The following is a 15072-nucleotide window of genomic DNA, read 5'->3' on the forward strand; positions in this document are numbered from 1 at the left end:
ATTGGAAGGAATTTTATTAAACCTTTTCTGTTATTGTTCCGCTACATACTCTCCAGTGTGGGAAACTAAACGATTTTGTACTTTTATTTTCCACTAAATTCCGTGCACGAGACTCTTTCCGTTATCAGAAAAATCAGAAAAGAAGTCAATATGGACATATCATGTCGCAGAGCACGCAATCCCCTTCAGTGGGCCTTCCTCGGATCACGTCTGATGTTCACAAATCCCCGCAATAAAAATGAAACCGAAGTAAAACCCAGCGAACTAAAAATTATTTTTCAAAACTCACGTTTCTGTAATTCGCGATTTCCTTTTCGTACAACCTCAAATATTGAATCAACTTTTCCAGTCCTTCTGTGTAGTGTCCTTTCGCTCAGTTATTATTACCAGCATCGGATTGTCCGAATACGAAATTATCTGATCAGAAAATGTGAACGAATGGTCCGGTAATTACTGAATCCATGGTGGCGGGTTTTAAATCAACCAATACGGCACGTAATACGTATTTACCACCGGATTATTAATAATAACCGTTGGCGCAACAATCCAATTGGATCAGGGCCTTGAAATTTATTATTAGAGCAATTCATTCAAGACCGTCACGGTACATTACAGGATTACAGTACCCTATAGGAGGCAATGTGGACAGCATGGAGCTCTCCCGAGATTATTACCCTGATTTGACTCAGGTACTTATTCACAGCTAAGTCGTATCCGACGTCAAATCACTGCTACCAGTGAGATTTGAAGCGCGATCTTCCATATGACAGCCTCGTGCTCTAACCACTCAGCTATCCGGATGGACAGTTACCACAAAATTGGAAATTTCCAAACAATCAAAACTCGCTTACCAATTGAATCCCGCCGATCCAGCTTATCAACTGTCCTTCGGTCAGCCGGTCGCAACCTCCCTAATCTCGTTCCTGGTTCATGGCCTTGAACTTAGAAGTCCATGCTGGCTCAGCGTCAACAGCAACATACACTTTTGCTGAAGTGTGCGGCTGGCCATTCCCCTTAGCCACGAACAATCGCTTGCCTGAATCAGAAATATGCAATATGAGCAATTTTATAAAAAAACAGCATTTTGTATGGTTTAAGCGGAATTGAACTATGAAATTAAGGGAAAGAGACCAGTTGTTGGATTGTCTAAAATATAAAAATATTTAATTAGTTGAAGTATTAAGTGTTGTATTTAAATGGGGAGGGACGGGATGAGAATCGGGAAATAACGAGGGATAATTCTGATTACTAAGTGGGTAGAAGAAATGTAAGGATAAAGAGACTATTACACATTATTGAATGAATTATTCAAATCAAATTGATTCCGGAAAAGGCGAATCAAATACCGCTCCTGTCGCTAAGCCGGACACTACAACATATTCGTAAGGCAGTGTCAATTGAAGCCAAATCCATCATTATATTTCATCACATCAGTAAAACAGAGTTCTCTAGGGCAGCTTCGTTAAAGTTCCCATTCTCCGTGCAGTGTGCTCTCTCTACAGTATGTTTTAAAGTTCTTTAATCGACAAAAATTTGAGGGTGCTACCTACATCTATGTGCATCAACGATTCCCCTGGTATTTGGTAGGACCTCCGGTGTAGTTTCCTGCTGTATACAAAAGAGGGATATTTGCTCAGAATGTTTATGGAAGTTTCATTGTCCTCGTATTTTTGAAGCATAGTTGAGGGACCTCTAGATAAATTTTGTTGATCAAAGTATTTTCAAGAAATTTTTTTAAGCATATTTCTACCTTTAATAATTTCATTTCCTTTCAGGTGAACATCTCACTAATACATTGGGCTGCTATTTAAAAACATGGTTGTGGAGATCGTATGGGTCGCAAAGAATTAGGCTGATTTTTAAAATAGAACTCATAATATTACACTTTCCGGCATTTGAATAATATATAACTAGTGTATTCATTAACCATATTGCTTCAATCGAACTCACTGTAAAAATGCTTTAAACACTTTGACCATTTTTCAAAAATTCAATAAATACTTCAACCAAAATTTCTGGATGTAAGAAAAAAATCTTAATTCAGATAAGTCTGAGATAGCTGTTTGGAAATTTACAATCCTATTATAATACAATTTTCAAAAAAGAAAAAGTGGTGCTGTTCGGTGCATACATTTTAGAAGTAACAATTGCATATTTGATTGAGAACAATATGAAATTTAACAAAATGTGTATAAAATTGTATTCCAAAGATAATGAATACGTCCATAATCCGTCACTTGAATTTTACAACTGTAACTATTGTATTCCTGTCCATTAGAAAAAAAACAGAAGTATTTGTATTAACGAAAAGCTGGGAACATCTCTTTTATAAAATTACAAATGACTAATGACCTAACACCAAAGTCATTGCATATTGATATTGTTTTTATTAAGTTTGAATAATTTATTTCCAATCAAATCTGTTTATTATAATGGTTCGTATGTAGGACTAAAGGCTCGTTTTTTATTCAAATGTAAAGACACATTTTTAAATAAATTACTTAAGTGTATCGAGTTAAATTGAAAAGTAATCGAAAAATTTACTTTTTGAAAGAATTAGGTGTTAAATCTAAAATAGAAAACTTGCATGCTAAATATTTTCTAGATACAGTGAGGGAATATATTCTGTTTCTGTGGTAGATGGAAAAATCTGCTGTCTCAATGCCAACTGAAATACTTCAGACAATTCTGAGATGATTTTTTAATTTATGTTATTACAGCGAACGGTTGCCTCTTAATATTTGCAATATTCAAATCCGCTAAAGTTTCCTTACGCGTGTGTTACTATATTTCCAATTTTAGTGAAGTAACAAGAACATATTGTCGTGAAACAGTAACTTGGCTTAGATATGATGGTTGGCATTGGCACAACTATGACCCACCTGAAGATTGATATACCAAATGCTATGGCAGTGAAGCCACTTCAGTGGTACTTTTAAAAAAAAATGTTGGTACGAGGCATGTCCTTCCGCAATTTTGCGCGAATATATGTAGTTGAACGGGCTACGCAGGAGCATTTTCCAACACCTGTCGGCACCGTACCAAATAATCAACGAATTTACTATAACTCTATTGCAGATAATTAAGTACCTTATTTATAGAAGAAGCGTATGTGAAGATTACAGATGAAGTAGAAATGTTACGAGTGTAGTTTTTATAAGTTAAAATTTATCAATAAGAAAATGGCATAGACATTTGTGCTGGTGATCGCAACTAAATATCTTTTACAAAATCACTTTGTTAACATAATTTTATAATGGCACTAATCCACAAACATATGTAAGTCTTAATTAAAGTAAGCAGTTATTCATTTGAAACGTAAAATTAAGAGATCTCAGAACGGAAAACAAATCCACAACACTTACAAGGTAACTTGGAGTTTCTTATATATTTTTGCATAGTCGTTCTATTACGAGTGCACAAAAGGTAATTATCGAAATTGGTAGTTAATACGAAGAGAAAGGTTCTACCTGAATATTTCAACAAACTGCAGTGTATTCGTCCAAAAAATGGCAGAACTATGTATTTTTCTTCCTAACACTTGTAATAATCATTACACGGTACAAGAGTCAAATGAATATAGAGCTACGAACTGGATAAAAGTGTGTAAATCAATATATCTAAACAGGCATACTTTCCATATATTGAGCGCCAAAATTTTTATAACAAATAACTTAATCTAATAATGTTACATTTTAAACTATATCAAAATAGTATGTGAATGTGTGTAAAGAATAATTCTCTTCTTGAAAATAGCAGTGTAGTTACACTGAGCATGGAAATAATCACTCTAGAGCAATTTATATCCCCAAATAGATGTTGATGGATCCACAAACGTGTTTAATGTGATAATAAGAAATCGAATTTCATGTTAGTGGATTAGAAATAATCCTGGCAAGATTTGATCAGTTTCCTTTTCCTAAAAATAAATAAAGGTATGAATAACAAAATAAGAAAAGTTCATTTTTCGATTGTGTTTGGAATATTTTTCAGTTTCCAAAACGACGCCATTGCGTTTTATAATGGTAAAATGTCTCTCTCGCACCTCAGCTTACCGTATGAGCAAGTGACGCGGTTTCCCAATCTCGACCAGCTTCATACTCAAACCCCCAAGAGAAATACTTGGAGAGCCGAAGTGTGTGGACGTCAAACGTCAATTGCAATTGAAAAACCAAGTTCTGGTGAGTAGTGCATCTTCACCCAAAGTACGAACAAGTCGACAAATCGTAAGCTGCACGCTACAGGTATGAAGGTTTTTCGCTAGTGGACATTTGCCCTATTAACACCTATCACGCAATATATGCATATATTATATGAGAATATTCAAAGCCTTGGATTTCCATAAAAGCGACAATTTTGACCTATTATAACTTTGTTAGTAATGTTTCCCACCAAACTTGAAAGGATCATGCCCTACGTTATCACTAACATTGCTGCAAAATTTCATAATTCTGAATGAATGAACTTAAGGGGGTCATCCCGTGTAAACGCCGTTTTTTTTTTTGGATAAATACACAAAACGAATTTTTCACCATGTTTTTTCGGCTGCCACACTAGAGGGCGCTGTGCTCATCTTAAAAAAAAATAAACGGCATTTTAGCGTACGGACTTAACCATGGGTCGCAAAGCCGTTCCTTATGAGACCATCGCACCTCAACGTCGGCCGTTGATGGCCGTCCTGCGAATAAAGCAACTACTAAAACAGCGTGAGGAACGCAATAGCCCGCCGCATATTAAATGGTGGCGATTTCGTGAGAAGAACGAAGAAATGATATTTCTTACCCGATTATCATGAAACCAAATTAAAGACACGATCCATAAAGCGGCCTCTGAAACCCTTGGGGTCACCAAGCCAGGTAAGCGGTACATCAACCGGGATACTTGGCTTTGGAATGACGATACCACAAGTTTTTCAACGATAAAACGCAAATTAATAAGAATGCCTGCAAAGAAAGCAGTCGCTGTCACCCGCGCGGTCCATTACAAAAATCTTTTCGATAAACTGGACACTCGAGATGACGAGAGAGATCTGTATCGACTTGTCGAAAGGTGACACGATCAAACACACAGGACATCGAACACTTCTATTGCGTTAATGCCAAGAATGGTACTTTGCTTACCGACCGTCGAACTTCGGGCAGATTTCAACTGATGAATTTGTTCGTCCTCCACTTCCACAATCATTGCCGACATTTGGAACAGTTTCACCTGTCAGTGCAACTGAAGTCGAGGAAGCAATAAAACGAATCAAATCGGGGAGAGCAACAAGACCTGACGACATCGCATCGCTCTGGAAAGCGAAGAACTAGGACCCAACACTGTGGCTCAGTGAATACTTTAATTGAGTTATTCAGGAAGCTTGAACACCATCTGACTGGCAAGAAAATACCACAGTGGATGGAAGTATGGAAAAATAAATGTTCAAATTGCCACCCGATCCGGTTACCTTCCCATACCATGAAGATTTTTTAACGCATTTTTGGCAACCGTATTCGCGAAATCGTTGAAGTAACCGTGAATCAAGACGGATTTGTCAAAAACTGCGGAACTACTGACGCAATACACGCTGCGCGGTTACTCATGGAGAAACATCGTGAGAAACATCGCGTTCTTTAAAGAAAACGTTTGACCATGTGCCGCACGAAGTCATCTGGTATGTTCTACGACAACACTCGTGCACTGTGTTCGAGTACTCTATCACGATCCAAAAAGTAAAGTTCGAAGTGTGGCGGGTGTATCAAAACCACTTTGTATCTCTGTTGGTATTCATCAAGGAAAGAAGTGACCTGCCCAGAACTGTCCTATTTAAATGTCTCGAGTCAATGCTATCAGCCACTGGTTATGAACTTGCTTCACGCATTACCGCAACCAGAATAACGTGGCATTTCACAACTGACGTCCTTTGTAGTCGACGTATCAACGAAAGTCTCAAATCTAAAATTTACCGCTATGTCCTCTTGCCTGTCACTCTCTATGGTTCTGACCGTGATGCAGTAGGCGAATGCTCCAAAGGCCTAATCAGGGCGATCAGAACCGAGTTTGCACGGGGACTCATCTGAAGTGGCAATTTGGTCACGAAACCTTACCAGGGGTATACTGGTACCATGGGAACCGGGATAGCCCCTGGAATCTCATACTTTGGGTGAACTCCCGTTGTATGTGAGTACAGCTCGGTTATTTGCGGTTGGCCCCCTAATGGGAGTTTCATGGGGGTTGCGGTTATGTTCAAGCGAGAAGAGATCTTCGGGCCTCGGCGTGGTATTGCGTTTCAACGCGGGTGCCGTACTCCTTAGTTCGGTAGAGATTTAGGTAAGTCTTGCATCCACCAGTATGAATGCGAAGCCATGCACTTGGTATAGACTTGTACCGTTGTTGCTTGTCTCAGCGGGGCTTTGATTAATGGTCACAAAATCAATCCGTGTCCTAAAAAGACCGTGTGATTAAGTCTTCCAGACAGGTGCGTAAAACCCTCAAGGATTTAACATCCAAAATGAGAATATTCGCGATGATATGGAGTTGCTCCGATCGTGGAAAAGCTGCGAGAGAGGCGTCTTCGATGGTTTGGTCACGTAATTAGTGCTAACGAGAATTCACTTGCCAATATTGGGCTGAAGTTGATGGTAAGCGACCAAAAGGCCGGCCGAAAGAACGGTGGCTTGATACGCGGGATGGGGATTTAAAAGCTTCGCTACTGCATCCAGATCAGGCATTTGATAGAACCAAATCGCGAAACCGATCACGACGAGCCGATCCCGCTTTTGAACGGGAGAAAGGCTGAAGAAAAAGAAGGTTTAAAGCTTAATTTTCGGTGCCTCGTTAAATTTTTTTTTTGTATGCGATGCGTAGGAATATGCACTTGTACGCATTTGGAGGTGTACGTGTATGGGCATGTTTATACGCAGATCAGGAAGGTGGGAAAAAAATATTCACCCGTGGGCAAAAATGGCTATGGAAGGAACATCGAGAACAAGAAACCAATATGGAAGGGACAGTGAAGTAGAGAACAATTGCCTTTCACCGGCAAAGGGGAAGGCAAACAAAATGACCAAAATTGGAGAAACAGTGGCGCGGTCCCAACCGATCCAATGGAAGTAAAGCCTAAAAATGAGCCAAGGTTTTCCGATTAGATTATGGCCGGAATTGATTACCATCTCCAAAAAGGTGATATGACAAATGTCGATATCCTCAGGAAGGTCAAATCCGATCCGGAGCTGATGGACCTTGGATAAAGCGTCAGCTGAATCAGACGCTCATAACAAGGAGATTTGATTCTGGAGCAGAAAAAGTGTCCAGCCAAAACAGCTGAAAATTTCACCGGCAACGTGGAGAAATTCTTAGGGGAAGAGGCACAAGTACGGGCCATAAAGCAGCAGATTGTTGTGCAATCTAAGGACTTTGATGAAATCACGACCAAGGAGGATATCCACTTCGCCTTAGAAAAACAGTTCGGACCACTTGGTTTGCAAGATTCCTCAATCACAGGTCTAAGAAAGGCATACGGAGGCACGCAAGCGGCAACTGTAAGCTTACCACCTGAAGCAGCGTTGAAACTTCTGGCGGCTGGTAAAAATAGGTTGGATCGTTTGCCGACTCAGGGAGCACGTGTCACTCAAGCCCTGCTGCCTGGAATTTGGCCGCATAGCGGCGAAATGCACCGGTGGCTGTGACAGGTCAAAACGATGCAGAAAATGTGGGGGAGAAGGTCATATGTTCAGGGATACAAATCATCAATTGATACAAATCAATCTCAACCATTGCGAGGCAGCGCAAGATCTACTCTTGCAGACCATTTATGAGAAGGGAATCGAAAATGCCATAATCAGCAAACCTTATTGCAACCCAGGCACCCTCTGCCTAGGTTACAGATGTAACTAGCACGACAGCAATATGGGCGTGTGGAAATTAAGGCATTCAAGAAGCGATGGATTTTGCAGAAGTTGGATTCATCAGGACTGGCATCTACAGCTGTGCCCATAATAGGTGCCTCATTTGCTCGCACTCGAGCAAAAACAGTGTCGTGATGGTGTTTCTATTGAGTGTTTAGTGTAGTTTCACAGGAACAAAGCAGAATTTAGGCTTCGTTTCATAGCCATGAGTGAAACATAGACGCGCCACTACACACCCCACATAAAAGAACAGTCAAAACAATGAAATAGGCAAAAGTAATGAATTAAAGTTTAAATTGTTACTTCATGCACCATATTCGCCAGATTTAGCACCCTCGGATTATTTTCAGTTCCCAAACTTGAAACAATGGCTCAGTGGACAAAGATTTTCCAACGATGAAGAAATGATGTCGGCCGTTAATGACTATTTTGAGGAGCGAATCAATTCTAACATTTTAACATAACAAATTTTTATAAAAAGAGCATAGAACTTATAGAACATCGCTGGGAGAAGTGTATAGAGCTGAAAGGATATTATGTTGAAAAATAAATATATTTTTTTTCAAAATGTGTTTTCTTTGTTACGCCGAGTAGTTCTGGGGAACTATACAATATTAATTCACACATTGAGATTAAAAGCATGTTTTTAGTTTTCTGAGATTTTTAAAGCGTTTTCCGAAAATCAACAGATAAACGTAGGATTTAATCGAAAACCGATTTTTTACCTTCTGATAAGGATATTTACCGCCTTCAATTAAATATAAAAGGTAGTACCCTCTAGTGTTGAGAATGATAAAGACATCCACACATTCTCCAACCTCTTACCTTCCCTAGACACACATTGCATATGCTAGAATGAAGATGACAGTTCTGAAGAAAGATGCCGTCGATCCCCAGCGAGCTGTCAAAATTGTATACATAACCTAATCTATGAAGGTGCTTGCATTGCTAAGTTGTTTAAAATATTAACTGCGATGTTGTCGGGCCCAGCAAGGTTCGTCCTGTCGCGATCCGCAGCATGCGCCGGCCGCAACATATCAGTTTGTCCTGTTCAGTTTCTACCTAGAGGCTCCCGAAAACCCATCAACGAAGCGAATCAGCCGAAAAGTGAATTAGAAACAATTGCTCAAATCGAATCAGATCTCTTCGATGCTTCCTCACATAAATCGGTTGTCACCAGCTCACCAGACCTGACACCGCGAAAAATGAACGAATATTGGCGCGTGGAAGTTAATCCATTCACGAAGAGCAAACGGAAGGATGAAAAGGCAAAGCAGTCATGCGTTCCGTCCGTTATGAAAGTGGACCCAGATTTGGGTTTAAGCTACCAGAAATTGAGTTTAAATGACCCCGTACTAAGCAAGTTAATGCTCACAGCCAAGTCAAGGAAGGCCCGAGATAAAAAGGGTCAGATTGTTGTTGAGGGTCGCCGCTTGATTTTGGAAGCTATTTCAGCAGGTGCGGTCCTGGAGACAGTCCTGTTCGCAAACAAGGCTTGTTTGCTGGAGATCAAGGAGCAACTGAGATGCTATGAGGGTGTGAAAGTGTTCCGGGTACCACAACAAGATCTAAGATCTTGGTCCACTCTAGTAACGTGTCCTGGGGTCATCGCTATATTCCGGAAACCCTCGCAAAAAGACATCGAAAAAGCAGCAGCTGCTCGCGAAACGTTTCCCATTACAGTGATTTGCGACAATATTCGCGAACCTAACAACTTAGGCAGCATAATTAGGTCTTGCGCCGCGCTTCCGGTCCGGGAGATGCTTATAACAAAGGGTTCCTGTGACCCGTGGGACACCAAAGCCTTAAGAGGTGGATGCGGAGCTCAGTTTCACGTGGCTTTATATGATGATTTGACATGGGAACAGATTGACACACGCCTCCTTGGCCCTCAAGGGAATTCAACGGAGTATGTCCCACCGCTAGTCTATTTGGCAGAAAGTAATACTGCGAATTGTGAAAAGTTCGATGTTGAAGTCGTGTCATACGACGAAATGCATATTGATGAAAAAATCAGAAAATGTGTCCTAGTTATCGGAGGAGAGACGCATGGTATAAGCGAGGATGCCTACAGGTAGTAAATTTGCTAAATAATCCAGTGCTTATTGACGATTTCCATTCCAGATTGCTGAAAACGTGCAACAAAAGCACCTCCGGTGGTTGCGTCCACATTCCGATGGCAAAAAACGTGGAAAGTCTGAACACAGCGTCAGCGGTAACATTGCTTTTGTACGAAATGCGTCGGAACTGGCTGAAACTCGTGACCCAACGGAAGCAAGTTAAAGGCGTTTTAAATTAAGTATAACTACGACTTGAATGTCTGCGGAAGCAAGTTCAGGAAAATGCGATGATGTGAGAAAATAGAAAAATAAAGTTATAATTAATCTACGAGAGTTTTGCTTTAAAATCGGATAAACCCTCATAGCCGAGATGGAGAGCGTCCACAATCTAGTCCTGCCCTTGCTCAATTTAGCCTTACTCCGGGCCACAGTCAGTTTTCCTGCTGATGCACTTCGATACTTGGGTACAGGAGGACGGGAATCCCCCAGCTTCTAACAAATATCCAAGGAAGCATGTCGTTGCCTATGATCTGAGTTGCTTCAAAAGTTCAACGAAATTCCTGTGTTCCGAATGTGAACGAGGAAAAAACTTGATTTCATTCAAAAACATTCTTTACCGCACTTATCACATTTCATATAACTTTTATACATAACTCTTTAACGTAAAATTATACAAGCGTAACTATTACTTAGTGCTAACTAGTGTCACCAGCCGGAAGCATTTGTTTTTTTGTGCCGATGCACATGAGCGCCAGCTTGATATCTGCACGTTTCCTGATACTTTCCTCTCGTATGACATCAGCCTCCTTGTTCAGGACTCTCAGTTGGAAATCAATGAAAGTCAGAGCTTCGTCTAAAGTGAAGTCCATGTACACGTTCTTTCCAATATTTACTAGGATCTTGTCCGTCTTAGGTACTTTCGCTTGCATGAAGAAATTGCCTCCGATGTTCATCTGAGTTTTGAAGCCATCTTGAAGATGTTCTTTTATGCTTTCAATCATGTTTTTCAGTTGAACAAATTCCATTATTTCGCCATTTCGTAGATTAAGTTGATGTTCTAAATCCTTAAGATCCTCTTTGAGATAGTCATTTACAAAAGTTTCCAATTTTTCCGCACTTATTGATTCTGGCATGTTTGTAGGAAACAAAACTTGACAGTGCATATGACACTTATTTTTCGTATCTTCTTCTTCCTGGTGGATTCAGTAGTTCTCAAAGTGAATGTTCTGATTTAAAATCGAGAGGTAAGATGGCATCGACGAAATTACTAAACTCAATGCGTATAATCCATGATTATTTGGAGTTTCAGATACATATAATATACAATAGATGGCAGTAAACTCGGGTGACGTCATTTCAATCGTAAAAGGTCCAACATTTTCTAATAAAAGTCATTTAAATGGAAAATATTTCCTATATTTTGTGAATTACTTTCATATTCATTTACACTGTTTGAAGAAGAAAAAAAGAAAAGAAAGAAAACGGTGTGTCCCTCGCAACAGTCACGTCTAAGAGGCAACAAAGAGTTTGAAAAATATTTATTTTCTCGACCCCTGGAACGTCGATATAAACTCCACGAACAAATTTATTCACGCACACCCCGATGAATTTCGACAAACTTCCCGTAAGTCGGTTTGTAAACGGCATCTCGGATATGGAAGGGAAGAAAAATCAATATCTTCTCCTCGGGGACAATGAAGACCACAGAACTGCCTACGTACGCCCCGGAACTTTGAAATCAGCTGAAACGGCAAGACCGCCGGAAAACAAATATGCTACCTGTCACTGGTATCAGTGGCCGCTCCGAGGAGTCCAATTAGCACTGTGGTGCGCCGTTTTGATGCCACAAATTCCTAAGACTGTGACTGTTGTTATGAGAGCAGGGAGGCAGAGTCTAGCCGGCTCGGATCCCCAGAGCCAGCCCGTAGCATTCACGAGGGAAAGCAGCTCTCCCACCCTGCAGCTAGAAGTCGCTCTGCGGTCCTCAAAGAATGGTTTACCCAGTGTCCGTAGCTTGACTTTAACTAGAGCTGCGCAATCGCAGAGAAAGTGCATGAGGGTTTCCTTTCCTTCTCCGCAGCTTCGGGAATGGGAATTGTAGAGTATACCGAGCCTGGCGGCATGATCCCCTATGGGCCAGTGCCCCGTGCAGACCTAATTTTGAATGCATTTGCACGCGTCTGGCACAGGAGCTCTCGTGATCGGACTATATTGTAAGCGAGCCAAAATTTTCTTTGACTTGGCACAGCTTGTAAGCCTTTGCCATCTAAGGCCCGCGGCTGCTAGGTAGTGCGAGTAGACTCTGCCCCGGATAGCCGCCAGAGAAACACCGACTGTATACACTGAAGGGCTGCCAAGAGCAGAGCTTCGCCTGGCCAATCCGTCAGCCCGCTCATTCCCCTCTATGTTCTTATGCCGGGAACCCAGAGGAAGGCGACCTTGAGCGTGCCGTCCAGACGAGTCAGCGCGTCTCTGCACTGCACCACCAGCCTGGAATATGTCGTCGTTGAGTACAAGGCCTTGATGGCCGCTTGGCTGTCGATCAGAATGGCTATGTTACGCTTGGGGCTCGAATCTCGCTCCAGCAATCGACAGTACTTCCGCTTGGAATACAATGGCGAAACCTGGGAGACCATATGACTCGGATACACTGTGTGCATTCGAGAAAACCCCCGCGCCGACTCCATAGTTGGCTATCTTTGATCCTTTGGTGAAATAGAAAATCAATCATAACCTTGCAACACACCGCCGGTCTTCCACTCTGCCCAGATTGGAAAGTCCACAACAAAATTTCTTGTGAAGTTCAGCTTTCGTGTGGCATAATCCATAGGGAATGCCCAGATTTCCCGGGGTATTTCGTCTAGGTGTCCGGATAGCTGAGTGGTTAGAGCGCAAAGCTGTCGTACGGAAGGTCGCGGTTCAAATATCACTGGTGGCAGTGGAATTTGTATCGTGATTTGACGTCGGATACCAGTCGACTCAGCTGCGAATGAGTACCTGAGTCTAATCAGGGTAATAATCTCGGGCGAGCGCAATGCTGACCACATTGCCTCCTAGTGTACAGTTACGGTCTTGAATGAAGTGCTCTAACACACTTCAAGGCCCTGATCCAACATGGATTGTTGCGCCAACGATTATTATTATTATTATTATTTCGTCTAGAATATTACTGTGGCCGTAGTGCTTCGCTGTCCAGCATCCGGACTCACGTAGCTTGACGGCACTGCACGCTACAGCGTATTGAATGTGAAGGTCCTTGGTGGAGGAAATGCAGGAGTACATTGAGAGCATTTGCCAGACTCGACTGAAGAGCCCCAGTAAAACTTACACACGCGGTTCTTTGAATCATATTAAGCTTCGTCCTATTGTATATTTTGCTCAAAGCCTGCCACCATACAATAGAGCCATACGTTCGGATCGAACGCACCACAGCTGTGTACATCTAGAGGAATATCGTCGGTCGGAGACCCTATTTCTTTGCAAGGGTTCTCTTGCAGGTATAGAAAGCTATACAGGAGTTCTTAATCCTCAGTTTTGTCTTCAATCTCCAATTTAGCTTTAGATCCAGGTTTACACCCAGATACTTTACATCAGAGGAAAGAACCAATGTTTGTTCATTCAGCCGTGGTAGGTGGAATTCAGGTATAGTTGTTTTGGTGGTGAATAGCATCGGTTCCGTTTTGGTTAAGTTTATGCATCTTGTGGCCCACAGGCATACCTTTCGCAACGTTCCTTCCATGAAGTCGTTCATAATGGACGGAAACATCCCTGACACTAATATCACCAAGTCGTCAGCATACGCCACCACCTTCACCCCGCTGTTGTTCAATGTTCGTAAAATTTCGTCCATTACTATTAACCAGAGCACCAGAGAGATGGCGCCACCCTGGGGCGTACCTCTGTTCACTGCTCTCGTGAAGTGGTTGCCTCCCAGATCCGACTGGATTATCCTGGTACTTAGCATTTTTTTTTTCTGTTTTGTGCGTACACGGAGGTGGAAAATCTTAGAAAGACACGTCCGCCGCAGCTCCGCCGCCCGAACGGCGGAACTACAGCGGGCGCGTGTGGGATTCACACCCACTAAAAACTACCCCCGGTCTCTCCAGCCCCAGCCCCGCGGGACCACCATTGAGGTATTACTTCGCGGGGTAGGTTTGCTCTTAGGCACTCATCCTTCTCCTATTTGCAGCTTTCCTCCTTCTTTGCTCCTTCAGCAACTCCTCCTACATTTGGATAATTGCGGAGCCAACCGCAAGCCACTTCTCCTCGGACTCCAGCATCTCAGTAACCAAGCCCTTCGGGGTCCCGCTCCTGCCCAACACCTGGTTTAAGCTCCTTCTCTCCATCGCAAATAGTGGGCAGTGAAACGTCACATGCTCTGGGTCCTCCGGTATGCCATCACATCTGGGACAGTTCGGAGAATCATGCAACCCAAAGCGGTGCAGATACTGCCTGTAGCAACCACCGTGTCCCGTGAGGAACTGGGTAATGTGGTAGTTGGTCTCCCCATGTTTTCGCTCAAGCCACACCCTAATGTTCGGAATGAGCCTGTGCGTCCACCAACCTTTCGTAGACTCGTCCCATCTGCGTTGTCAGAGATCAAGCGACTCTAACCTTGCCGCATTTCTACGCTGTGCATGCCCCTCCATACGTCTTGCATTGTACAGGACACTCATTTCTTTGGCCAGAATGTCGACCGGGATCATGCCTGCCACCACCAATACTGCCTCATCTGATGTGGTTCTAAAAGCACTGCAAACCCTCAAAGCCATCCGCCGGTAAACCGAGTTCACCTGCTTCCGTCTCTGAGAATTTGCAAGCGCCTCTCCAGCTAGCACCAACCTCCGGCAATGTTTCGGTCCACCAATATTTGGCAACATTTTTGCAAGTGCCGTGGTAGCACTGGCTGCCTTTTGGCATGCATACTCTAGGTGTTTCCTAAAACTCAATTTGGTGTCAATTATTACCCCCAGGTATTTGATAGCCGGCTTTGATACGACCGTATGTCCACCGACCTCCACTTTCACAGTGTTATTTTTCCTGCGGTTCGTTATTAAGACCGCTTCCGTTTTCGCGTCCGCCAAGGTCAGCCCGTCCTTCTCTAGCCAGGACTTTACCGTTCTCAC

The 15072-nt window shown here is 42.4% G+C and overlaps 3 protein-coding genes across 9 annotated transcripts in view; 2 read left to right on the top strand and 1 right to left on the bottom strand.

Annotated features, from left to right (window-relative positions):
* The window catches only part of LOC119658725 (protein doublesex), a 320120-nt gene extending 316170 nt beyond the window's left edge, over nucleotides 1-3950 (top strand). For all 7 annotated transcript variants that reach the window (XM_038066381.1, XM_038066382.1, XM_038066383.1 and 4 more), the window contains one exon: nucleotides 1776-3950. The gene's annotated coding sequence lies outside the window, so the exon portion shown is untranslated. The remainder of the gene's footprint in view (nucleotides 1-1775) is intronic.
* Nucleotides 3951-8776: 4826 nt separating this feature from the next.
* Nucleotides 8777-10274, top strand: LOC119659924 (rRNA methyltransferase 3, mitochondrial). The gene is made up of 2 exons (XM_038068261.1): nucleotides 8777-9960; nucleotides 10011-10274. The coding sequence occupies exons 1-2, from the start codon at nucleotides 8861-8863 to the stop codon at nucleotides 10183-10185; spliced, it is 1275 nt and encodes a 424-aa protein (XP_037924189.1). The 5' UTR covers nucleotides 8777-8860; the 3' UTR covers nucleotides 10186-10274.
* Nucleotides 10275-10540: 266 nt separating this feature from the next.
* LOC119659925 (protein UXT) lies at nucleotides 10541-11134 on the bottom strand. Its single transcript, XM_038068262.1, has one exon. It carries the CDS (start codon nucleotides 11107-11109, stop codon nucleotides 10642-10644), a length of 468 nt encoding a protein of 155 aa, XP_037924190.1. The 5' UTR covers nucleotides 11110-11134; the 3' UTR covers nucleotides 10541-10641.
* Between the last annotated feature and the right edge of the window lie 3938 nt (nucleotides 11135-15072).

The sequence above is a fragment of the Hermetia illucens genome, chromosome 6, assembly GCF_905115235.1.
Source record: "Hermetia illucens chromosome 6, iHerIll2.2.curated.20191125, whole genome shotgun sequence".
Classification (NCBI taxonomy): Eukaryota; Metazoa; Arthropoda; class Insecta; order Diptera; family Stratiomyidae; genus Hermetia; species Hermetia illucens.